Source organism: Anas acuta, chromosome 23, assembly GCF_963932015.1.
Source record: "Anas acuta chromosome 23, bAnaAcu1.1, whole genome shotgun sequence".
Lineage (NCBI taxonomy): Eukaryota > Metazoa > Chordata > Aves > Anseriformes > Anatidae > Anas > Anas acuta.
Genome location: NC_089001.1, coordinates 7,363,423 through 7,389,853, shown reverse-complemented (window position 1 = coordinate 7,389,853; position 26,431 = coordinate 7,363,423). Strand labels below are relative to the sequence as shown.

The 26,431-nt window shown below is 44.0% G+C and overlaps 1 protein-coding gene across 5 annotated transcripts in view; it reads left to right on the top strand.

Annotated features, from left to right (window-relative positions):
• Window positions 1–26,431, top strand: part of PKNOX2 (PBX/knotted 1 homeobox 2) — an 87,256-nt gene extending 60,825 nt beyond the window's left edge. For all 5 annotated transcript variants that reach the window (XM_068659451.1, XM_068659455.1, XM_068659454.1 and 2 more), the window contains 9 exons: window positions 3,145–3,284; window positions 7,526–7,697; window positions 11,449–11,637; window positions 17,896–18,028; window positions 18,103–18,200; window positions 19,965–20,084; window positions 22,271–22,347; window positions 22,818–22,996; window positions 24,803–26,431. In XM_068659451.1, the coding sequence (XP_068515552.1) occupies window positions 3,145–3,284; window positions 7,526–7,697; window positions 11,449–11,637; window positions 17,896–18,028; window positions 18,103–18,200; window positions 19,965–20,084; window positions 22,271–22,347; window positions 22,818–22,996; window positions 24,803–25,053 (1,359 nt within the window). In that variant the 3' untranslated portion in view covers window positions 25,054–26,431. The remainder of the gene's footprint in view (window positions 1–3,144; window positions 3,285–7,525; window positions 7,698–11,448; window positions 11,638–17,895; window positions 18,029–18,102; window positions 18,201–19,964; window positions 20,085–22,270; window positions 22,348–22,817; window positions 22,997–24,802) is intronic.

Here is a 26,431-nt window from a genome sequence, read left to right as displayed (position 1 = left end):
TCTGACATATCACAAACAAAAACAGAAGCTCTACTGTTGTTGCAGCTTAAAAATTGGGTGGAGATGTCGATTTTTCACTAGGATCAGTGACACACACACACATTGGGTGGAGATGTCGATTTTTCACTAGGATCAGCCTCACACAAACACACACACACTGGTGTCCTTGGCACATTTTGGGCTCGGAACCAGCATTAATGGCATATGGATTTCACGCAGTTACACTGAGAAATTTCACTGTGAAATGCTGATGAATAAGTTAAATAATGCCAATTTAGCAGGTTGCCTTGACCTGAAGACTTTCACCCTGGCTGCTTTCAGGACTTGACATACTATAGGACTACTTTGACCATAGTTTTCAAAACAGTGAAGCAAAAAGGATTGCTGCAGTTACCTGCAAGACATCCTGGATCACCGACAGGGAGCCAGGCGAGCAGCCACTGGTTCTGGCAAAGTGTTTTCTTCCTAAAGAACCAAAAAAAGAAGAATATAATATAAATATGAATATAACTGGGAGGTGATGCAGCAAGTGATGCTGCAGAAATCCCTGATGCTCCCTCAGCTCAGCATTCACCCCTGGCTTTAACCAGGAGGCTTACGAAAGCATGGGGATATTTTACATTTTTTTTCTCTCATGCATATTTTTGGCTGTTTTCTGGAAGAAAAAAAAAATGCACCGATGCAGCTTGTGTGCGAAACTCCAGCATTTACTGGGCAGGACATCTAAGAGGAGAGAATGCAGGCACGACATCCCTATCTACATTTTTTTCTGTTTCCTGCACTTCTACCTAAATCCAGACTCTTTTTCCCATCTTTTTCTGCATTTTCTCCCCATTTTTCCACCATGGAGACACTCATGCTCCTGGGACAGAAACCGGCTGCGTTTTTCTTCCCGTCTCATCCCTGTAAAGCCCCTTTCAGCCATGTTTTTGGCTTCCTCCCTGCCCGGCACCCCCATCCGTCTGCAAACACTTGCATTGGAGCAACCTTTCCTATTTTTTTCTGCCGACTTGGCACGGCCGAGCTGTTCATCAGAGGTTGCATTAGGCGCGGGGATTATTTTCTTTAGTCCAAGGTGAGGTAATGGCTTCGAAACAGCCGCAGAGGAGGCTTTTTTGTGAGTAATAGCCCAATTAGTTGCAGACTCAGCTGCAAACAGCCAACTTGGCAGGATTTTGGGGCTCCAACTGCCGGCGAGGACACGAAATGGGCTTCTACGTCCTGGTAAATGAATGTCAAAGTAAAAAAAGGGGAAAAGGAAAAAAAATAGCCATTTCCCCCCCAAAAATGTAAAGTAATTCTCAGTGGAGCTAGCAAGGAGGAAGAAAGGGAAAAATGAGAAAAGAGGAAGGGGAGGTATTTAATGGCACAGCCAGAGCGCTGTGCAAATGCAATATTTGCATTTTGGTTTTAGTTACAAATTGGGAAGAAAGAAGACAGAAACCCAAACTGGTAGGGTGAACCCCACTTTTTTACCCAAAACCATGTATTCTCCCAGGGGAGAGAAGACGGAGGGAAATCAAGGCAATCCAGCAGCTTACTTCTGTGTTGCAAGCATTTGAAATTAAATGGTGCTAGGTGACTTTACAGGAGCCAAACTTCAGAGTTATGAACAATAACAGTGATTAAAAAGAGCCGTTGCAGCAGTGAAAGGTCAGGCAGGAGATATTAAAGTCAAACATTTTAGAACCAACGGGTGCCGGAGGTTGGGCCCAACATGGGTTTACGCAGCTTTTAATCAAGGTGAGAAATCTGCTTTTCCATGCCAAGACCCTGACTATAAGGGTGAGTTTTGCTGAAGACAACCGTGGGCATCTGCACATATACACACAAGTCTTTATAAACATATATAAAATATTTAGCAAGACACAGAGGCTTCTTTTTGCTACCCAGCTTGGGGGTGGATAGAAGATTTATGGAGGAAAACAGGCAAATGCTAATTTTTACAGAATTTCAGCACTAGAGCAGGTAAAGCATCCACTTTGTGCATTAATTTTACACTGGGATTTTGAGTTAAGAACTGCACAAGTTTGGAGAGTTGGGGGTGCTGATGCATTTGAAACCAAAGAGATTGAACTTCTACCCCAGGCTTTCTTAATTACTTTTTAAAACCAAATCTGGTAAAGCAACATGTTGCATGGTGTATGTGAGACCCATCTGCAGTCTGGCAGGAAACAATGCAGATTTCTCTAATGCAATGTTAAGCTTAAGTGGAAATTACCCTTAAATGTGTGCACAAGCATGTGCAAATGAGGAAACACATCCTGTGCACATGGACATGGATGTTTTGGGAGTGCTTTGGGGGTGATGCTGGGAGGATGTGAAGTGATTTGCATGTGTGCTGGTGCAGACTCGTTTCACATATTAAACTCACATTTATTTAACTAAAATAATTGCACACTTTTTAAAAGCAAGTCATTAGTTAGCAGAGGCATTTATTACATAGCGGACATAATTTTAATGGTAGATTTTCAACCCTGGTGCATTGTGCGTCCTGTCCCAGCAGCCTTCTGGGGCTGCATCGGCAATAAAGACAGGTGATTTGAACCAAAAAAAAAAAGTTGCTTTTCTGTCTGGCTGCTTGCTTTGCTAAAATGACTCATCCCTGGGCTCAGCACACCAGAGAGTTGGAAGAGGCTCCCATTATTTTTGAAGAACGCAGACTGCCTGTGTGTCTAGAGAATCACACCTTCTTGCTTTGAGCAACCTCTGTTCAGTCACGAGACAAATGTTGCAGCTGATTTAATCAGGGACTTCTGAGTGCTTCTGTGGAGAGGAGGTCAGAGCACCTGCATTTCCCCCTAACAAATTACCCCCGTGTCTGCTGTCTCATCGTGCACTGAGGAAGACATCAAGCTTTCTCCCTTGCAGGTCTGACTGTATTTCCCCCATGAAGTGGAATAAGTGCTAATCCTGCTGCCAAACTCAGCGATGCTCAAGCTGGGCGACGTGAGCAGAAGTGCAATAAACCCCATTTTTGTGTTTTTTTCCTTCCTTCCTTCCTTCCTTCCTTCCTTCCTTCCTTCCTTCCTTCCTTCCTTCCTTCCTTCCTTCCTTCCTTCCTTCCTTCCTTCCTTCCTTCCTTCCTTCCTTCCTTCCTTCCTTCTTTTTTCTTCTTTCCTCCCTTCCTCCCTTCCTTCCCAGATGACAGCCACAGCCCAGCAGCCCACCAAGGCTCAGCCTGTGCACCTCACCACCACACCAGCAGCCACCAACACGCCCGTGCCCACTGCAGCTGGTGACCCCCAGGCGCAGCTGGAGGCCGACAAGCGAGCCGTCTACAGGTGATGCAAGCCAACATCAGTGTGCATTAATTACTTAGTGCGTCACTGAATGCATTATTTCGTTAATGTATTCCTTAGTCTCGTGAATGCCTTGAGTCAGTAATGCATTGATTTAACGCATTGGGTAATGCAGCAACTCACTGATTCATTAATTATTATAATGCACTACTAACTTGCTAATGTTCAAACACATTAATTAATGCACAGGAATGGATTCATTAGCAATTAGCTCCTTTTTAGCAATAATAGCTATCAGTAATATTGCATAGTGGTGGAGCTTCTTTGTGGAACTAGTTTTGCAACACCATGGGATCTCCTGTGTTCAGCAGCACCTGTCCCCCCCGAGAAATATTCACCTCCAGGAATTCCAAATCAGGTGTTTTTTGCAAAACTCTGTGATTTGAGGCACAAAAAGCACTCAGGAGGAGCAAAGACAGACGTTAACCTGAAACATGCAGTTTGTGCATCCGTACAGTGCTCAGGCACCTGCGCCTCTCCGGTCTGCTTTTTTGTCACTGTGGGGATAATAATATATCATACTATAATGTATACAGCAATGATGTAGGATAATTGTACTAAGTAATATAATAAGTAATGTAATTATATATGATATGTAATTAATTACAATATTATAATGTATACAGTACTTATATAACAATAATGTATGATCTTTTAATATAATAAGGCTTATATAAGGCTTAAGGATAAGGAGTAACACCCAGTTAACAGCCAGGGCTATGGTTCATGGATGTGTGGAGCCACATGGGCCCTGTGGGAGGTTCTGGGGGCTCCTGAGCCAAAACCTGCAGATTGGAAGTTAAGAAATTAAAATATTTCACCTCCAAATATTCACATATAGTGAGTCCAAAATGCCCTGAAAGGGAAAGGGATCAGTGAAGAAAAAACCACCTTTTTCCTTTTGCAGCTGTGCAATGAGTTTCTGCTGGGTTAAAGGAAGAATTTCCACAGCATTCATGGGTGTGGCTTTATTGCAAAACTGAAAAATATTTTGGAGTTTTAACAGCCTTAATCTGATGGGTCAAAAATGCCATACATGCCATTTTGGGTATATTTCCTACATGGGAAAGTGGTGACAAAACTGCAGGCGGCATCTTGGCTGGTACTATGTGTAGACTCAGACATCCAAATCCGGGTAGTCATTTTTGGGTACCAGCCACAATTAGCCCCAAAAGTATGTTTTTGTGTATAAAAGCATACTGAATGAACCGGTTTTGCTGCATACATGGCCTGGGGGGTTTCAGCCCTGTGCAAAATCTGAATATTAACCTATACAGTTTTCATGTAGAGTATGTATATGTAATTAGATATCAAATAGGTGTTTTAGCAGCTGGCTACATGCCATGCTCCCAGTACTGCATCCTCTACCAAAAGCAATAGATTTTTGTTAATTTTCAGTAATTACACAAAGGCAGAAAGCAGTGGCTGTATACATTGGTCAATCAACCTGGAGGGAAATCACCAGGAAAATGCAATGGGAAATATAAAAGGCAATGGATGAGTGGCCACTAAGTCACCACCAGGTTTTATGCTCTAGCAGGAGTTTCATCACCCATTAAAAAAAAAAAAAAAGGAAACTAATTCACCCCCTCCCTGCTTTGTGTGGTGACAGCCGAGCATCCTTGTGGGGACTGGTTCCCAGCAGCATCACTTAAGGTTTGGACAAAGAAAAGATGATGCCCCAAAGAAATGGGCACTGAAAACTGCTCTTGTGAGCTCTGTGCACTGGATTTCCAAGCAGGACAAGTCCATGCTTCCTTGCAGACTGTTTCTTTTTAATGGAGAAAAAGAAAATGGATTTTGGCGCTGGGGGAAAGAATACGAGTGCATGTTGTGCTGTGCTGCCCTCTCTGTGCCTGCGTCGCAGCCCCGCTGCCAGCTCGCAGGCAGCGCCCTGCTGAATGTGCGAAATTAGGCCATTAGAGGAATTCATTTCTCTTTATTAGCCCGTGTCAAATCCTTTTTATTAGTGGCTGCGAACGACCTCTCTCCTGCAGGAAAATGTCAGGCCGGTTCAGCCCTTTTATTTGCTCCGTGCCACTGCGGAACAAGCTCTTCTACTTTTATTCCCTCTCGGCTTGGGGTGGGCACAAATGGGTTGGGAAGGCAGGCAGCTGAGCTGTGTACAGACCACATTTGGGGCCAGATCCAGAGGACTGCCTCCCAAAAAAACAGATTTTTGCAAAAGCAGATTCTGCCAAAGCAGGTGTTTCTACCCCCAAACTCTTCCCAGTTCCACAGGGCTGAATCTCTGCCTCCATAACATCTGTGGTGTGGGGAATACCCCTGTTTCCCCATACATCCTGGATATCCATCCCGTATTTCACAGTGAGGGTGGGATCCAGATGTAAAATGCCAAAGCCCCACAGTGCCCATACCATTCCCCTACATTTGGCAGCCACAGGAAGGCTAGAAATGCAGAAAAATACATTTATTTTTTTTCACGGAAAAGGAAGAAGAATTTGCAACAATTTAGCACTCAGCTCATGGCAGAAATCCAAATTTCACTGGTCCTCAAGACTGTTCAAAAAGGGGCCTTCATGCTCTCCCTGAACCTGCCCCTGGGGGTTTTGCATTTCGACCTTTGTTTTGTTTTGTTTTGTTGTTATTTTTATTGTTATTTTTATTGTTATTTTTATTTATTTTTTATTATTATTATTATTTTCCAGATAAAAATCAAACCATCATACCCTCAGCCACATTGCTTCCCCATCTTGCCAGCACTGCAAGAAATTTGTGAAGGTCAATCATTAATACATAACAGCACGGGGATGCAGGTACCCTTGGTACCTGCAGATCCTCAAAGCAAAGGGGCTAAATATGCAACTCCCCCACCAAAAAAGCACACAATAATTTCACTCACTAGCGCAGGGTGGGTTCATGCATTTCCTTCCTCATTGGTTTTTGAAATGGCATCTGCTGCGAGCCATGGGTTCATAAGGCCAGTAATTCATACCACAGCTTGGAATTTGCCGTTCATATCCCTCAGCTAAGCCCCAGCGGGGTGGCTGAAATTATGGAATTATTCCCCCCCAGCCCCTCCCCATCCTCTCCAGCCTTGGCGAATCTTGCATTAAACCAGGATCAGGCCAGATTAGACCATAATATGCTGCAGTATTAGCAGCTGCAAATGAAGACTTAGCCGAGGTGGTTAACCCCTTCGCCTGACTCTGGTTTGGAAGAGACCTGCAGGAAGCCTGGAATTGAGCCGTAATCATCTCTCCTTTGGGCCAAAATTGCTTTTTTTGCCCAGCACTTTTTAGAGCTGTATGTATTAGAGGCACCTCCAGAATATTTTTCTGAAGGAGGTGAGACCAGGAGGCAAACCCTGCTGCACTGGGATAACTGGGGTGCCCTTGCTGCACACAGGGGGAAGGGAACAATCCCTGCAGCAGCCTTTTGCCTTCCTCTCCTGAAAGTTGCCTCAAATACTTCAGTGTTTTTAAAATTGCACTGCTGGAGAGGCTCCCTGAGGGAGGCACTAACTCCTGGTCTTCATCACCTGCTTTGCCACGTGTTTTGGTGTAGCACATATATATTTGCATTTTATATTGCGTCAGTTTAGTGTCATTGTTAGAGCTAATTGTGGATTCACAAACAGGAAGGCAAGCCTGTTTTTGAAGGGGGTCTTGTGTTGAGAAAGAAGAGGGATTTGGCCCAACTTCTCCTTTGTGTGTAGACACAAATGTGCTTGAAGAAGGAGAAAAGAGCCCTCTCAATGGGGTAGCAACCCATGCAGCAGAAGTGAGCGGTATCTGTGGCATAAAGAGACATCGTGGGTGTGTAGAAATGCCAGCCTTTCCCTGCCCATCATCTCCAACTGACCCATATTTTTGGGTGCCTTTTGGCCTGGATCCCAGTGCAGATGTCAATTCCTGAAGCATGAAGAAATCAGGATGACAGCCAGTGCCAAGACAACTGCCACAAAGCCAAAGCTTTTTGGCCATTGCAAAACGATTCTGAAACAGGTGACTCTGGTGCAATGCTGTGAAGCACCAAGATGTCAGGAGAAGCCGTGCCTAGAGGAGAAGATGGTGCATTTTGCAATTTTTATTTTTAATTTTTATTTTTTAATTTTTGTAAAAAAGTATTGGCTTGGGAGTGAGGTTTGCAGTACCGGACTCTTACAGGCTGGGAGGGAACAGATAGGTGATGTGGGGTAAAAGCAGATGGGGGACCTAAAACAGTTGACATTATAGGGGGATCTTCTCTGTCCTTCACAGGCACCCGTTGTTCCCGCTGCTTACTCTGCTCTTTGAGAAGTGTGAGCAGGCAACACAGGGCTCTGAGTGCATCACCTCGGCCAGCTTTGACGTTGACATCGAGAACTTTGTCCACCAGCAGGAGCAGGAGCACAAGCCCTTCTTCAGCGATGACCCGGAGCTGGACAACTTGGTAGAGTGGGCTGGGGCTTGGTGTATGGCCTGGGGGGCTGAGGAAGGGGTAGGGATGAGGAATGTGTCACTGGGGCCTAACAACTTGGCGATCTGGTTGTAGCAGTGGCCACCTTGGCAATGTTCTCCATAGACCCTGAGAGATTTTTCTCTGAGACCTTCTCTGAGACCTTCTCTATAAAATCCTCTGCAAGAACAAACTCCAGCTGAATTTTTGACTAGTTTTCTTGCACAGATACCACAGAATCAACGCATCTGGAAACAGCCAAGCTTGATGGCTGGTTTGTGCCCCTAAACCAACAGTCTTTGCAGGAATCGCTCTTTTTGGTGTAGCATGTGATGCTGTCCACCTTCTTGTCTGTCACCACCTCAGCTCACTCATGAGCAGCTCTTGTTCAACAAACAGGGCAAAATAAGAGTTTTTTTTTCCAGAAAAGGAGATGTATATCAAAGGTTTGGGCCACTTTGGGCTGTTCTGGTACTTTCCCCCCAGTAGCAATCTACATTTCCTACCAGAAACATTTCCTGAGAAGCCTGTGCTTTGGATGGAGCTTTTCTCTTGCAGGGACTTAGGGAACGTCCCCAAATCCTATTACTTTCTCCGGAAAGCCTCCATACGTGGTCTTCGTGGCAGGCGTGTGGGTGGGCATGACCACAGCACTGTCCTATCACTCTCACCCAGTGCTCCACAAGCAGGTTTTATAGTCAAAAAAAGACATTTCACCCACCTGAGATGATGCAAAGAGCAAAACTCCTTCTCTGGGGGATGGCATGGCCCCTGGAAGCCATTGTAGAGGGATTTCCAACAGAAAAGAAGCAAAATGCAATTCACAAGCAGTTTGTCTGATGACCTGGCACAAGGGAAAGAAGAGCAAGCAATGCACATCCAAAACAAGTGCTTTCCTAAAATCAAGTATTTTCAAAATGGATTAAAATACTGCATCTTTTGGGCCAAATTTCAGCTCATGGAGGGGAGCTTTGTGAGATCGCTAACTTCAGACTGGCTTAGCCCCTCCAAAAATTATGGGATGTGCAAAGTTCTGTTTGCAGATTACTGAGCTCATTTTGTCATGTCTTACGGACAAGAAAAGAAACTGCTCTGGGACAAGTGACAAAAAAAGCAACATTTTGGGTTGTTCCGATGTAGATCCTGGGGATGAACATGCACCAGATGTTGAGGTGCACCAAAAAATAAAAATTAAATTAGATAAAAATAGGTGCAACGATCTAGCAAAAGGAGAGTGACAGAGTTGGAGCCAGCTGGAGCTAAACAAAATTAAAATTTATGAGGGAGGGAAACCTATTCCCACATGTATCAGGCTGAAACATCTCCAGCAAATGGTCAGTGTGGGAGATATGTCCACAGAGATGGCTTCTTTTAATAAAAAAAAACAACAACAACAACACACAGGTGATGGGTTTGGGTTCATAAATGTTTAATTTGGGAGCATCTCTTGCTGCCATGGTGCAATTTGCCTGTGGCAATTTAACCCCAAGCAGAGCTACAGGCTGGGAGATGAGTGGTTGGAGAGCTGCCTGGCAGAGAAGGACCTGGGAGTGATGGTGGACAGTCGGCTGAATATGAGCCAGCAGTGTGCTCAGGTGGCCAAGAAGGCCAACGGCATCCTGGCTTGTATCAGAAGCAGTGTGGCCAGCAGGGCTAGGGAGGTGATTGTCCCCCTGTACTCGGCTCTGGTGAGGCCGCACCTCGAGTACTGTGTTCAGTTTTGGGCCCCTGGCTACAAGAAGGACATGGAGGTGCTTGAGAGAAGGGCAACGAAGCTGGTGAGGGGCCTGGAGAACAAGTCCTACGAGGAGCGGCTGAGGGAGCTGGGCTTGTTCAGCCTGGAGAAGAGGAGGCTCAGGGGTGACCTTATTGCTCTGTACAGATACCTTAAAGGAGGCTGTAGCGAGGTGGGGGTTGGCCTGTTCTCCCACGTGCCTGGTAACAGGACGAGGGGGAATGGGCTTAAGTTGCGCCAGGGGAGTTTTAGGTTAGATGTTAGGAAGAGCTTCTTTACTGAAAGGGTTGTTAGGCACTGGAACAGGCTGCCCAGGGAGGTGGTGGAGTCACCATCCCTGGAAGTCTTTAAAAGATGTTTAGATGTAGAGCTTAGGGATATGGTTTAGTGGGGACTGTTAGCGTTAGGTCAGAGGTTGGACTCGATGATCTTGAGGTCTCTTCCAACCTAGAAATTCTGTGATTCTGTGATTCTGTGATTCATGTACACATATATGTGCATATTTGTACATTTGCCTTGTTTCTAGGACATTTATATAAATTATATATACATGTATATATTCTGACCCAGTCCCCCAAAATTCTCCAAAGCCATCCAAATCCCTAAGTGCACGTGGACTCCAGCAAGGCAGAGATGGATGGGGATGCTGAGGAAGGACCACTTCTGTTGGTGGGAAGCACCGACTGGAGGGGATTTCAGATGAAAATGTCTTGCAGTGCTCAAAACTCAACATTTCCACCTGTTCCTGAGGCAACACTTTTGCCAGGCTTTTCCCCATCCAAAATCTGTTTGCGTTGTCATTTTTTTTTGAATTTTTTTTTAACGCCACTGATTCCCTGGAAATCGGTGGTGGCAAAGTGGGGATGAAAAGGCCAGCGGCATTAGCTATCATTAGAATAAGAGTCATGTATTCCTCACTGCCGAGATGCACATAATTAGAAATTAGAAAAAGGTCAGATCTCACCATTATCAACTCAATCAGCTGCCGAGTGCCACACAGTCAATTAATTCAGCATCTGTATTTTTTACAACCCCGCGCACGTACGCCGTTGGACTGTAACTCTTTATCCGGACAGATATACGGCGCAGCGGAGCAGGGACATAAAATGAGACCCTAAGCAAATGAGCTGAGATAATTGAGAGATTTATTTTTTATACATATATGTGTCAGGTCTTTTTGCCTGTGCCCTTGAATATTGACTTTCATGGCCATGAGCCCCGGGAGGATGTGGAGAGGTGGGGCGCGACACCTCCACCTTGCACTTAACCTGTGCCAAGTACAGAGGAGGGCAAAAGCACAGAAAAAGCATAAAAAAGGGAAAAATTCTGGCCACACCTGAAATTTGTGTGCAAACCAAAAATTGGCTTTCTCCATCATGGAGCTGCTACCTGAGTTTGGCCCTGGATTTTTCGGGATGTTTCCCAACCTCGGCAACTCACAGTTTGTAAAGATGACCACTAAAATTTGCAAGTTAAAAAAACCCTTTGAAATGCAAAGACTCTTTGTTACATAAAACTGGATTTATTGCCCCGGAGTGAATAGCTGAAATTTTATATATTATGCAAGATTTCAAACAGCGGCTGTAAAACTTAAGGTTTCAGCTTGGCAAGAGGAATGTTTCATGTGTAAATTTTTTAATGTTTATGGGGTACGTTTTAATGAGGCCCAGGCTTTGCACCAGCAACAGCTTACGGCAGTGCTGCAGCCCCATAATCTTGTTAGAAAAAGTGGCCTCTGGAGAATAACCAAACGCATTTCTATATCCAGGGTTTTGCATCAAACTTTTTTTTGGGCATTGGGAGAAATTCCCATGAAGGCAATGGTAATTTTTGTGAATTTTCACCTCTTGGGATCACAGAGATAGCAGGGGTGTGGAGGGAAAAGAAATGCAGCAGTGCAGAAGGATGGGCTCTGGGATGGACTTCGGGTGAGAATATTGATCTTTTTGGCTTTTTTTGGTTTGTTGAGAGTGGAGATGCTTTAAACTCTGCCATTGTGCCCGTGCACAGATGGTGAAGGCAATCCAGGTGCTGCGCATCCACCTCCTGGAGCTGGAGAAGGTCAACGAGTTGTGCAAGGACTTTTGCAACCGCTACATCACCTGCCTCAAAACCAAGATGCACAGTGACAACCTACTCAGGAACGACCTGGGGGGCCCCTACTCCCCCAACCCCTCCTCCATCAGCCTCCACCCTCAGGTAACGCCTTAAAATCGCCTGCAGTCGCCATCGTTGCACGTTGGCCAACATGCAAGTCACATGAGGTTTGGGGATTGCTCTGCAGCTCCCGTGGGCTCCAGGAAGTTTGTTAAAATCCATCCCAACCTGAGGAAAATCATTTTTAAAAAAGGTATCTTGCTCATATCATGCAAAAATTGTGAAGATTTTTTTTTTCCTTTTTTTTCTTATACAGTTTTGTAGTGGGTTTTTCTCATGGCCTTTTTTGTGTGCATGTATGTGTGTGTGTTTGGATTTGGCTGCAGCCCCAATGCTTGCAGCTCCTGCTGCAATGCAAGGACTTCTGCTTAATCTCCTATTGCCGCAGCAACATGCACAGGGAGGGAAATGCAGAAGCCATGCAAACGCGTGGGCAAATGGACAAGAAATTTGCATTTGTGCTTTGCAACTGTTTCATGAAAAATACAGTTGTTGGTGGGAGGGATGGGAACACCTCAGTTTTCTCTGCCACTTCCTCACTCCACATTGTCATCTTCATTTCAAGGCATCTCAACAAATTTTGGGTCTCAAGTGACCCTTTTTAGCTTTGCTGCTCCAGCACTCTCTGCATGATCAAGGTTCACACCATGGTATTTTTTTGTATAATTTGAGTTTTAGCCTGGAGGAGAAAACAGCTGGTGCCTCAAGCATAGTGGGAAAGTACAAGGAGATGCACAAGAACTGCAGAAATATCAACTGAAATAGCCAAACTAAAAAAAAAAACACCACCTTGGTGGCTTTAGGGACAACACAGGGGACTTTACCTTAATATTTGGAAGAAAAATCAGGTATTGCTTGGGTATTTATCTCTTTCCGATACTGATTTATTTTTTTTTGAGTGGGAAAATGACACTTGGGGTTGCCCAATCCCCCCAGAAATAATGGTAGCCAACTCAAAAATAGCCAGAAGGTTGCCAGGCACCTCTTGGCACTATTCCCACAAGGGAGGCAGATGCCAGGGGCTTTTTTTGGATTTTCAAGGCACTTTGAAGGTGGTGGAAAGGAAAAAAAAAACAATCATTTTTAGCTGCTTAGCTGCAAGTACTGCACAGATCAAAACTCCTGGTATGACACTCAGAGCCACTTTGTTTCCCCAGCACAGGGAAGGAAAACATGGAAAAGTTTTATTTCTTATTTGGGTTTCCTGAGAGCACCAAACCACTTAATCATTGATCTAAAAAAACAGCTTCTCTCTATTTTCTAATAATCTCTAGAAATGGACTTACTATCCCTTCACTGCTTTATGGTAGCATTCCTTATGATCAAAATTAGCAAGACACTTGCATAAAAGAGAACAATAATTGCTCAACGAGCATCTCGTTTGTAATTTATTAGTTTCTATTATTGTGCATTGCCATGGCAACAGCTCGCATCCCGGGTGATGAGAGAGATGTTAGATATGAGCCGACGAAGCTCCCGGTCCCAGCAAATGGAGATGCACGTTTTTTATCAGTAATTTTCATGAAAATAATAAGTGAGGGAGTTAATGAGATGGAAAGCCGTCCTGTGGCTATTGTGATTTTTTTTCCTCTCTTCCTTTTTTTTTTTTTAAGTGTTGATCTAATTAGAATGCATCGGTCAGGAAAAGTAATGAGGATTTAGTGCCTCACAAAGAGGTGGGGATCGTATCAGAAAATTAGCACAAGTCTTTGGAAAATAATCAGGCCCATGTAGAGGTGCTGCACACCTCAGATTTCTGCAATGATGGAGCTGCCCCCATTTCCCTTCCAGGCAGGACAGGAAAGTTGAGAAACTCAAGTGAGGCCTTGGAGGCAGTTGCTAAATAAATGGGAACTCACCCAGGAAAAAAGCAATTGGAGGGAAAATGCTGCAGGATTGTCACACTGGCTCAAGGATGAAAGGATTTTCAGTGGCAACAGCAGCTGAAATATTCATGGTGACAGCCCAGAAGGAGACACCATCTCATCTGGTCACTGGATGAGGATGACATTCCAGTGTCAATATAAAGGCAATTTTTTTCTAATTACCCAACTCAGCAATGTCAAGTGCCTGAGTGCTTCAGCTGGTTCAGCTTCAGCTTGAGTATACTTGACTTGAGCATGGATAAAGCTTAGAAAAACAACAGTGGACACACTTTGAATTGGTAGTGTTAGGTCAGAGGTTGGACTAGGTGATCTTGGAGGTCTCTTCCAACCTAGATGATTCTGTGATTCTGTGACTTTTTGTCCATCAGCTAGGTCTTAAGAGCAGGGGATGCTCCTGAGAACTGAAGAACTGTGGGATCTGTATTTAAAAGATGGCAAGTGGGACGATTTTGCTAATTATTGTTCTAGTAATCTCACACCACAGGTAGGTAAACACCTAAGCAGCTACTAATTTAGGATTTTTTGTTTTTATTCCAAATAATAGAAATGTGATTAATTGACGAGGTTTCTCAGAAAAGAAAATAGGTTTTCTCAGAGCATGGGAGGGACATCAATCATGTTGTGGGGAGATACACCAGGTCAGTCATGAAAGCTTGTGCAAAGTTTTTGACCACATGACAGCCTGCTTAAAAAACGATGCATATGCCATAACAAGGATGTTAACTGAATCTGAGGAAACAGCAGATGGAACTGTCAAAATGCCACTGTGGAAAACTCGCAGTTGGATTTTCCTGTTGTCTCTGAAAAAAGAGAGCTCATGGCTTGGCTTTTTGTGGGTTTTTTAATATGAAAAATTCAAGAATTGCTGGAAATGCAAAAATGCCAGAAGATGATGAGAAGAGAGAGAACCTGGACAGGTGCATGATTTGCAAATCATGCAAACAGGTTTTTCCTTTGTTGCTGAAATCTTCTCATGTCACTAAGTTTGTAGGTGACTCCTGGCATTGAACAACTTCAGGTGAAATGTTTTTTCCTGTGCAGTGAGCCTTCCCCAAACCTTTGATAACTTAATGATATTTTTCTAGCCCATTTTCTCCATTGCTTTCTCATTTGCTTGCAAGAAAAAATATACTGCAAAACCAATCACATTGGGAACCAAATCACCACCAAGGAGGTTTAATTTTGATTACATCTTCTGTTTTTCAGTCCCTGTTTTAAGTGAGAATTGAAGCAGATTAGCAACATTTGTATGGGCATTGCCAGGATGGCAGTTCTTCTTGTCTTCCTCCTCAACTTTTCTGGTGGTTGGAGACTGGTGGTTGGATTGCCCTGACTCAGTGAAGTGTTTTCTGTATAGGCCTTAATTTATCCAAGTTTTGCCAGGTGGACATGCCTTGATTTCTTAGTTATTTAAAGACAACATATTTTTATCCCCGTCTATTCACCCATTTATCCTTGATAAAGCCCTACATTTCCTGTGTTTGAGTTTGGCCAACTCTCCCGTGGCAGACCTGTAGGTGTCTTTTTTCTCCAACTAATCCAGATTTTCCCCAGTTCAACTCAAGAACAAATAAATTTCACAAATTTAGGAGGGGAAAAAAACTTTTATGCATGTGTGCCACCCAAAAATAAATTGCCATATCATGAAGCACAAGCAGTAGGACAGCAGTGCAAGTGCACTTACTCTTGGGCACTTCGCCTTTGACACTTGCCTTGTTGTAACAAAGTTTTTGTTGTTCAATGCAATATGTACCAGGTCTGTTTCCTCGTTAAACTACTTTTAATTTGGAGAAAGCATGTTTTGCTGTGGAGTTGTAGAACGCTGGTGCCAAGATGTATCTGCAGAGACACCTAGTGATGCATTTTTTTACACTCAAGTGCCAAAATTGCTAGAAACATTCCAGTCCTGAAATATAAAACATTTTCCAGTACAACAAAATAATGAGCATAATGTAATTTGGCTGAACAATTGCAATCCAATGCACTTAGTATGTGAAATAGATTTTAAATTTTCTTGAAGGTACCTACATTTATTTTAAGGCAGAGCCTCCACTTCCATTGGGTACCTTTGGTTTTACAGTGCTGATGTAGAAACACCATGAAATTCTCTCATTCTTTTTCTAATAATCCCTAGTATTCATTTCTGGACACAACTGAGCTAGTATTTTGGGACAACTCTCCTTTACACTACCAAAGTATCTTTCCAGGGAGGGAAAAATGCAATTTTTGTCATCATAGAATGCTGCTGAAAATGGCTATGACAATTATGTCTGGAGATGGTTGTTTCTCGTTACCACTTTCATCTATTCTGAATTATTTCTTCCCAATGCAATTCCAGGAGAGGAGCTCTGGATGTCCCCAGGCTGATCCAAGTCTCCAGTCACCCCTTGATGTATCTGACTGCTTCTCAAGGCTCTCCCAGGAGCCCATTTTGTTTTATATGACTACTTCCATCATGTTCATTAGACGGCCACTTACCAAAAACCTCATCACAGTGCATCAAAACTGACTGGTTTTTGCTTTCTGTATGTTAAGCAGCCCTTCTTTTTCAAAATTCCTCTGGAACTAGGGAAAGGATATAAAAAATCACAAGTATTTTATGGTCATATTTGCAGTCTTTTTATTAGTTTAACTACTTGTTACAAGGAATGTCTGGGATTCAAAGCAAAAATTCATTGTCCCACAGCTGTTGCAGCACAGTTTCCAGGTAAATAATGTTCAAATTGTCAATGCAGAGGATAAAAATAACACACTATGGAGACAGTGGTTATATTGTTTTGGGCTTGCTGAGGACAGTCAGTTTGATGGAAAAATCGGAGCAGGGGATTTTAACAGCAAAAGTGTGCAGGAGAATCAGAGTTTATTCAGAACATTTTCATGGGGAAAAAAAAAAAAGAAAAAAAAAAGAAAAACACAAGATGAAATGTGCCCCGTGCTGATGAAGAGCACTATCTGTGTACTGGCAGAGAGGGTGACTTTGTGGGATTATTCAGCATAAATAAATATGTAAGCAGGGAAAACCTTTTTAATCGCATTATGACCTGTCATGCCAAAAAATGGTCTCCTTTGCAACAATTATTTAGGGGTACTGCAGTAGCATGACAGCTGACAGCCAAAACAGGAAAAGAAGGAAGAAAAACACCGTGTTGGTGATGTCATCATGATGTCAACAGTGATAACTCGGGGAAAAAGTGAAAAAGAAACATGAAAAAAAATTAATTGATCATTGATCTGTGTGTTCAAATTATCATCTCCATCATTTTATTGCTAGAAAGAGGGGATCTATGGCTTTTTCTGACCCAGTCATATTTGCATTGCCAGTGTTCTTGTACATAAATAGTCCAGAGAAATTCTCTTTCCTTAGACCAAGAAATAGGTTTCTTGAAGAAAAGCATCAAAATGAGGGGAAGTTTAAATAAGAAGATCCCTTCCGTTGGTATTTTGTTCAACAGTTGAGAAACAGCAGGACAACAGAGAATTGAGACAGAATGGGAAAATGGGTCAAAAAGGGAGAGGAAAGATCCTAGTTTTCTTCCTACTTTTCTGGAAAAAAAAAAAAAAAAAAGTGCATTTTTATCTCAACTACAGCTGGGAAAATTGTAGATCTGTAGCTGTCTCAGGCTTATTTTGAAAGGATGATTTTATCAATATTAATGGCATAACACACAAAAATCTTGCACTTCCAGGAGACTGTGGTACTTCGCCTTGTATTCCCACATATCCTCCCATCATGACACCCTTTCCTCCCCAAAGTGTTTCATTAAATACTCAAATAACCAATTTGTTCTTATTCCACTTGCAGCTCACAGGTGAAAGCTATGCTGGAGCTGGGGTTCATACTGACATTACAGTACGAGGGGAAGAAATGCCCATTTTTGCAGAAAGTTAGCTTAAGGCTACAAAGAATTACGTCAAATGAGTCATATTATTATTATTTTCACTTTTTAATTACTATTCTGGCAAGGGGAAACTGCTGGTTGTTATTTTCTGGTGCTCTTATTGGAGACCTGTGCTGTTTACGTGCTTTTTTTTTGAAAGTTTAACTTCTTTTCTGAGCTCTCTGCTGTGCTTGACCTGGCATTTAGGAAAAGCTGCTTCATCCAGTTCCAGCCGAAGGACAAAAAAATAAAGACATTTGTAAAAAGAAGATGACAGTGGGAGAAATTGCTTCTCATCATCTAGTGTGCACTTTTTTTCTTGCTGGAAATAGTGGCTGCACAAAAAGGGTGGGGTTGGTTAGACATCAAGCAAGAGCTTTGCAAAGTGCCATTCCTTATTTTTCTTTCTTTTTTTTTTCTTTCCAGCTGGGTCAAAAGGAAAGCCCCCTTCTGCACTTTTGCCTGTAAAAAAGGTCAAGGAGGAAAACCCCAAACCCTTACTGCATGTGCAACTTCTGTCTTCCCTCTTTTCGCAGGAGATGCTGCAGAGCTCACCCGCGGCACTGCCGGCTGCGTCCAACCCCCCACCAGGCATCGTGGTGCCCGCAGCCGCGCTGCCCCCGGGCAACCTGGCCATGGGTGCCGGGAGCGGGTCGCCCGCCGTGCCAGGTAGGGCCAGCGGGGAGCACAGCAGGGGCCAGCTGGGGGGGTTGCGGCACCCCCACGAGCCCTCTCTTCCGCAGGTGGAGCCCTGTACCAGCCCGTGACGATGGTGACGTCGCAGGGCCAGGTCCTCACCCAAGCCATCGCCCCCGGAGCCCTGCAGATCCCCAACGCCCAGGTACAGCCACCCCCATGCCAGTTCCCTTGATTTACCCATTTTCCACGGCGATTTGCGCTGCTGAGACTTGGGCAGGGGGCGAAGGAGGAGGAATAAATTCTCCCCAAATTCCAAAGGGTTCAATCCTTGGAGTATCCCAAATATATCATGAGCAAGGAAGATCCAGTCCTTCTGCTGCATGCATCAAGCTTTTTTGTGGGTTCACTGGTTTTATTTCCATCCATGTACAAGCCCTTTCTTAACCCAGGTTGAGGAGAATTGCAGCGATTTCTCATGGGGGATTTTTGTGTAGGGTAAAGGATCTGCACCAAAATGATCCACCAAAATGTAGCAATGATCTTGACAGATCACCTGCATCATCTGTCCCACACAGCAATGAAAAGGGTCCTTTTTTCCCTTTCTTATCATCACTTAATGGATTTAGGGTATTTTTTAGGCATTTGCTCTATTATTACTCCTTGTTTGATTAGCCATGCAGGGGTTCCCTGCTGTCTCTCAATAAGGCAATGATCTGGACAACTTGCTGTCTGCACCAGAACGACTGCGTCATCTACAATCTCTTAAAAACCCCTGTAATTTCTCAGGAATTTAGGCAAAAATACATCAGTCTCTGCCACACTGTTCCCTGGGGGAAGATTGGCAAAGATCCCCCTGTATACATTTTTCCTGTTTTTCCTGCAACTCCTAATTGTAGGAGCCCCCTAATGCTATCAGAAATAATGCACATGGAAAAAAATAAAATAAAATAAAATAAAATAAAATAAAATAAAATAAAATAAAATAAAATAAAATAAAATAAAATAAAATAAAATAAAATAAAATAAAATAAAATAAAATAAAATAAAATAAAATGAAAAAGAAATCCACCTCCCCAGCAGGTTTTATTGCCTGCAGGGCCTTTTTTCCTCTTTCTTTCTTTAATATTTCACTGTCACTGGTTTGGATCTCGCAGAGAAGCCCTCTGAGGTATGAGAAACACACGAGCAGGGAATATCAGGGCAGGGAGAGAGGCCTGGACAAGCACCTCCGGATGCTCTTCCTGCGCCGCTGGTGTGATTTATTCATCTGGAGCCCAAGGGAATCGCAGGGACCTGCCTGTCTGATGTTTAATTCATCCAGGAGAAGTGTTTTGATTAAGAGCTGGGGAAAAAAAAAAAAAAGAAAAAAAAAAACTTTTTATCTTAGCACTGAGATTTCAGTTCTTTCCCCATGACCTCATTAAAACTTTTCTTGCAGCTTCCCAATGTATTTATTTTTTATTTTTATGTTTAAAAATAACACATTTTCATGCAATGAGCATGTTTGTCCTCATAATGGGAATAAAAGGCGTGAGGATCAAGGGGTTAATGTATCACAGGGTTTTTATCTCATGCTGCAAAAAACAGTTTAGAAAGCTGTCTCCTTTTTAATTCTTTTGTTTTGTTTGTTTGTTTGAAGTGTCCTTCTTCTGAAATGTACATTGCAGGTGGTTGTGGCCTTGCCCCATGGTCCCTAGCTGTGCTGGTGCCACATTGTTGGGAAAAGGCCAACTGCTCATTGCAAACGGCACTGGGTAAAAAAATAAATGGAGGTTTTAAATGATACAGATCCTGGTGTAAAATGGAATTTAATTGAAATTTTGAGTAACAGATAAGTTTGGGGAGTTTCTCACCATGGTTTGTTTTTTGTACTCACCACACTCCCCATTTGGGCTGGTTGTGCTCACGGCTAGGGTTCTTGATCGCCATTTTCATCTGTATTTCTCCCTGTTCCTCTCCCTGGCAGGTGAACCTGGATCTCACCTCGCTCCTTGATGGCGAGGACAAGAAGTCCAAGAACAAGCGGGGCGTTCTGCCCAAACACGCCACCAACATAATGCGCTCCTGGCTCTTCCAGCACCTCATGGTGAGCATCGCAGCCACTGGAATGCCCTGTGGGGCATACCAGGTTGACTGCATGAGGTGGGGAAAGGCTGCTTTGCAAGCTGGAAAGAAAAGAAAAGCAAACAAACAAACAAAATGTACAAATTGTGGTGGTTATTTGTCTCAATTTAGGGTATTTGGAGGCACAAAGTGGCTTTGCTTTTATTTTGAGAGTACTGGGGGCTTGAGTGTTTTCACCACAGGAGCAAAATTATGCTTTTTATGCCTTAACACTTTGCATGGAAAAGCAAACAAAACCAAGGGGGGAAAAAGCCCAAATACATGATTTTCACCCATCTTTGCAGATGGGTCAATGAACATTTTGTACAGTTAACAGTTCCCAAATACACCTTTCTAGCAAGCCAAAAGGGGCTGCCTGCAACAGCTGCCCTTGCAGATATCATTGCGGCACTGCGGCGACTGACCAAAATACAAAATCACAAAATTGACCCATTTTGGGGATTGTTGCTGGGTGGACATGTACCTACACAGAGGGTCCTCAGAGGATGCAAACAGGATATTTTCATGCCAGGAGACTGCTTGCCCACCTGTGGGCTGGAAAAGGGGCAAAAACTAAATTTTCTTTTTTTTCCTGTGTAATTGGGCCAAGAAATTATTTAGATGTCACTTGCAAAGAGTTACAAGATGGTATCCAGGTTGGTGGGTGAGTGTCCCCCCCACACACCACCCCAGAAATGGCAAGATGGAAGATAGCCCCAAGAAGCACCTTGGGGAAAAACCTATCTTGAAGGTGACTCATGACATGGAGCAGCATGGAAACTTCCCAGCCTTTTTTTTTATGGGAAATTCTGGCTTTGAGGACAAGGGCGTTGCTGTGTTCAGCTGCATCTCTTGAGCTTCAGAGGGCTGAGCTGCAGATTTGCAAGCATAAAAAAGACTTCGAAGACCAGAAACTGAAGAGCAATTTAATTTTAGGACACATGCCCATGGATGGACATTTCAAAAGTTGGATCAAAAAGTTAAAAGAAATTCTTCTGCTACTGGGACAGTAGCAGACCTTTGGTCTGAGTCTGGTCGTCATGGCCAGGAGATGCTTCAGCTTCCTGATGGGATTACTCCATCCTAAATTTCTTCATGATCACTCATGTCTCAAAGCCCTTTCCTGAAGTTCCCTAGTGCAGAAGGACTAAAAGCCATTTTGCAAATTTTCCCACAAAGCATTTTACCAGGCAATTTTTGACCACTTGGGATGATGGCACAAGTCACTGCATCTTTCTGTATATCCCATCTTCTTACCCCAAGGGAACCAGCATCATAAATAGGTTTGTAACCTATTAACAAGATGTTCATCATTCTGTTGGGTTCGGGAATTTTGTAGAACCAGCAGGAGGAAGAAATGCTGGAAATAATACTGAAAATGCGGGAATGGATGACAGCATCATAGGAAATGGCACCAGGAACAGTGAAACACCCCTGGGAAATCCCAAATGCAACCAGCTCTGGGAGCACTTGGCTGAGGTGGTACTTTTTAGGGATGCTTTTGCAAATAAAGAGCTATTTCTTTTTTTTCATCTTGGCATCCGTTATGCCGTGGTGAGATGGCAGTCTCCTACATAACTTAGGGTGTTTTTATGAAGGAAATCACACCATTTTGGTGGCAAACAGATGGAAAAGCCATGTGAATCAATGTTGGGAAATACCCCTTCTTACAGTGCTGGCTTGGGGCTCCAAAAACTGTCATGTGAGGCTGGCTTGATTAATTTTAGGGTCTGGAAAGGAGGATTTTAGCACAGCTGGGCGATGGGTGAGGATGTTGGAATTCTGAATGCTAGTAGCATCCCAGTGCAGACATTTCAGGGGGGGGTTTCAGCACAGCAATTGCACCAGACATAGAGAGCTGTCAGTAGCCACAGGTTTTAAAGCCCAAATCCCAAATTTACCAACTGTAATTAGAAGACGGTGGTAAAATCACTAAAACTAGCACAAGTTCTCCTTTTCCTTCAAGGAAAAGCCTTGGAAAAGAGCCTTAAGGATACTGGGGAAATAGCGGTGCCTTCCATCTTGCAAGTTCAAGAAGCCACCAAACTTGGGGGGGGAGGGAGGGAGAATAAGTGCTTTTTTTTTTTTTTTTTTTTTTTTTTTACCCCTACTTGGGGCTGCCACTTTGCACACAAGGATGCCATTTTGCTGCCCATCTCTTTTTTCCAGCACCCCTACCCTACGGAGGACGAGAAGAGGCAAATCGCCGCCCAAACCAACCTGACCCTCTTGCAAGTCAACAACTGGTGAGCATAGTGGTGGCCTGTGCTGTTGTCCCACTGGTTTTGGAGATTTCAAGCTATTTTGTCTCTTTTTAATATATTTGTGGGGGTAACATGGTTGGTTAAGACTGACTTGGGTAGCACCATGGGTATGGGTTGCAATGTTCATCTGCAATATCTCAGTGCCCTCTCCTGGCAAGCACAACATACAGCAGCCGGTATTTTCCCTCCTGCAATTATTATATTATTTATATTATTATATTATTTAAATTATATTTATATTATATATTATTAGTTGGAAAAATTAGGACAATGGCCTAACATGCCACAGACAAATGAAATGGGGTGGATCGCTTGGGAAAAAAACAGCTTTATGGACCAAGCAGCCTCTTATGAAAGGGTTTTATAGTGCAATTCATTGTTGTTATAGTTTCTACTCAAAATTGTTATAACAACTGTTACTTACTTTAATGGCCACTGTCTTCCTGGGAAAGGTTCATCAATGCCAGGCGGCGCATCCTACAACCCATGCTCGATGCCAGCAACCCGGACCCAGCCCCCAAAGCCAAGAAAATCAAATCTCAGCACCGGCCCACCCAGCGGTTCTGGCCCAACTCCATTGCTGCTGGAGTGCTGCAGCAGCAGGGTGGCAATTCGGGGACAAATCCTGATGGTAAGGACAAATCCAGATGGCTCCTGTTCCTCCTGGATGGGGTGGCTGCATGTTAAATTAGGTCCTGATGTTGGTAATTAAAGATTAAAGGAAAAACATTTTGAAGGAATGGCCCGTGCAAGAAAGTCCTTGCAGCTGGCCATCATAGGTGCACTGACAATGGTGCCACTGCTACAGCAGTGCCATGGTCCCCATGTGCCAGGCACTGCCATTACCTGGGCATGGGAATGGCCCTCAGGGGTGACCTGCTATGGGGACATCAGCTGGGGTATTCCTGAGGTGCACGGAGAGGAGAGGAGACAAGATGAGACAAGACAAGATAAAATGAAGAAAACAGAAGATGAAGGAAAGGAGAAACAAACAGAGAAGATGAAAAGAAAGAGAGCAGAGATGAGACCAGAGAAGATGAGAAAAGAGAAGATAAAGAAAAGTGGAAATGAAGAGAAAACGAAGTGAGAAGAAGAGATGAGAAGATGAAATTCTTCACTCAGAGGGTGGTGAGGCACTGGCACGGGTTTCCCAGAGTAGCTGTGGATGCCCCATCCCTGGAAGTGTTCAAGGCCAGGCTGGATGGGGCTTTGTGCAACCTGGTCTGGTGTAGGTGTCCCTGCTCATGGCAGGTGAGTTGCAACTGGATGGTCTTTGAGGTCCCTTCCAACCCAACCCATTCCGTGATTCTATGATGCCATGAGCCAAAGAAAAAAGACGATGACAGAAGATGAAAAGAAAGAATCATAGAATCATTAAGGTTGGAAAAGACCTCCAAGATCATCTGGTCCAACTATCACCCTACTACTCTCTAAACCATGTCCCTAAGCACCACGTCCAACCTTTCCTTAAACATCCCCAGGGACAGTGACTCCACCACCTCCCTGGGCAACCCAATGCCTGACCCACTCTTTCTAAGAAATGTTTCCTAGTTTCCAACCTAAACCTCCCCTGGTGCAACTTAAGGCCATTCCCTCTAGTCCTATCACTAATTACCTGTGAAAAGAGGCTGACTCCCAGCTCCCCAGACCTTCCTGTCAGGCAGCTGCAGAGAGCAATAAGGTCTCCCCTGAGCCTCCTCTTTTCTAGACTAAACAACCCCAGTTCCCTCAGCCGCTCCTCACAGGACTTGTGTTCCAGGCCCTTCACCAGCTCACAGCCCTGCTCTGGACATGTTCCAGGCCCTCAATGTCCTTGTAGTGAGGGGCCCAAAGCTGAACACAGCACTCGAGGTGCGGCCTCACCAGAGCAGAATACCAGGAGACGATCACCTCCCTGGCCCTGCTGCACTGTTCCTGACACAAGCCAGGAGGCCGTTGGCCTTCTTGGCCACCTGAGCACACTGCTGGCTCATGTTCAGGTGAGCATCAACCAACACCCCCATCTCCTTTTCCCCTGCACAGCTTTTGAGTTACTCTGCCCCAGCCTGTAGCACTGCATGGGGTTGTTGTGGCCAAAGTGCAGGACCCGGCACTTGGCCATGCTGAACCTCATCCCTTGGCCTCTGCCCATCAAAGGTGGAGAAGACAAAAACGAGAACAGAAGATGAGGAAGTTGTAAAGAAAGATGAAGAGAGATCTTCCCAACCATTTTGGACATCCTCTTGCTGAAAAAAAATGAGTGTTTCCTGTTATTCAGCAAAGATGCATGAGCTAAAATGTTAATGTTTGGACTTTGGGGGATGGCTGAATCAGGTGGGACACCCTACAGAGTATTCTGTATAGATACAGTTTTCCGCTTGTGTTATTCTAGGTTTATGTACTTTTTGTCCTTTTGATGTTGGCTGGGGAGTCCATACATATATTTTTTAAATTTCAGGCTCAGTTGGCATGGACAACCTGCAGCCCCTGTCATCAGCCACAGCCACCATGGCCATGCAGCAAGCTATGCTGGCAGTCCATGATGACTCCCTAGACGGTACCGAGGAAGAGGAGGAAGACGAGGAGGAGGATGAGGACGAGATGGAAGAGGAGGAAGAGGAGGAGGAGGAGCTGGAGGAAGAGCCTGGTGGCCTCCCAGCTGCACCCGGCACTGACCTTGGCTTGGACCACAGTGACTCACTGGAGTAGCTCCCCCTACGCCCTCCTCAAATCGTTGATGGCAGCAGAAACACCTCCCTCCCAAATGGCAAAAAATGGCAAGAACAACAACAAATTGGTGAGAGAAAAGCAAATTGGAGGCACTGACAGGTGCCCTATCTGCCTGTGGGAGCACGGGGGCCACCACACCAGCGCGTGAAGGACATGCGTTTACAAGGCACATATTGTGGCCGGATTTTTTGTTTTGTTTTGTTTTGTTTTCCAAGTTTTATCCTTGTTTTCCCCCTTTGCCCTTTGTTTTTGGTGAGGAAAGCATTTTTAGTGGAAGATGTTATGCCCACAATGCTTGGATGACATGGGGTAACACGTTTTTTTCACTGTGGGCTGCTGCATCCTCTTGGATTTCTTGGTGCAAAAAAAAAACAAAAACAAAACAACCCAGGACTGATGTTTTTTTGGGAAGGCTTCCCCAGAAAAAAATCACTCACAGGCATAAAGATCAGCAGGTGGGAAAAAAATTGCCAAGTGCAAATTCTGCTTCAGATCAGATTTGAGGAAAGTTTCACACTCTTGACCCACTGGATTGCCCAAACCTCCAATGTTGTGGCCATTTGGTGACTCCGTACGTGACTTTCTGGAAAAGGGAGAAAGCTCCCCTGAACTCTTTAATTTATGTGCTAAAAACCCATCAAATCTGGAAAAAGAAAACACCCTTTTCCTTAAGGGCTGAGACTAGATGCAAAGTTGGGCAAAACCTGCCAGGAGTGAGACCTTCCCAGGGTGCTTTGGTACCAAAAAGGAAAAAATGGTTAAAAAAAAATCCACATACTTTCACCCAAAGTTGAACAGTGAACCCCAGGCTTTGCCCGGGAGGAAGGAAATTCAGTATTGTTGCTGAAAAGATGATTTCTCCCCAATATCATCCACCTGCACAGGAAAACATTGGGTTTCTCACCCCCAAGTGCTCTGAATGAGGTGTCAGGGAGGGCAGCTCTACAAAAACAATTCATTTGGAGACTTTTGAATGGTAGTTAAAGGGCAAATTTTGCCTTAGAATATGAGACAAAAGCAGCCCAGGTGACACAGGGGCTCTTCTTTGTACCATGGGGAGGAAACAAAAGTTTTTTTCTGCAGGTTCTTCCCCATAACTGTGGGGTTTCTCCTTCTGTAGTAAGGAAGGATTTGGGCGGCTGCAACAATTGCCATTTTTGTCCTTCTTTTGGCTCTTGAGGAGTTGAGAAGAAACAGCAGCCACAGAAAAACAGCTGCAGCAACAAAGTGATGCAATGGGCAGAAAAGCCTATTTTTCGATACTGATCTGGCGTGAATGTAATCCATAATTTCATAAAGGATTCATTGTAATTTAGTATTAATTCATGTCCATTTATTATAAAGTACTAAGAGATGA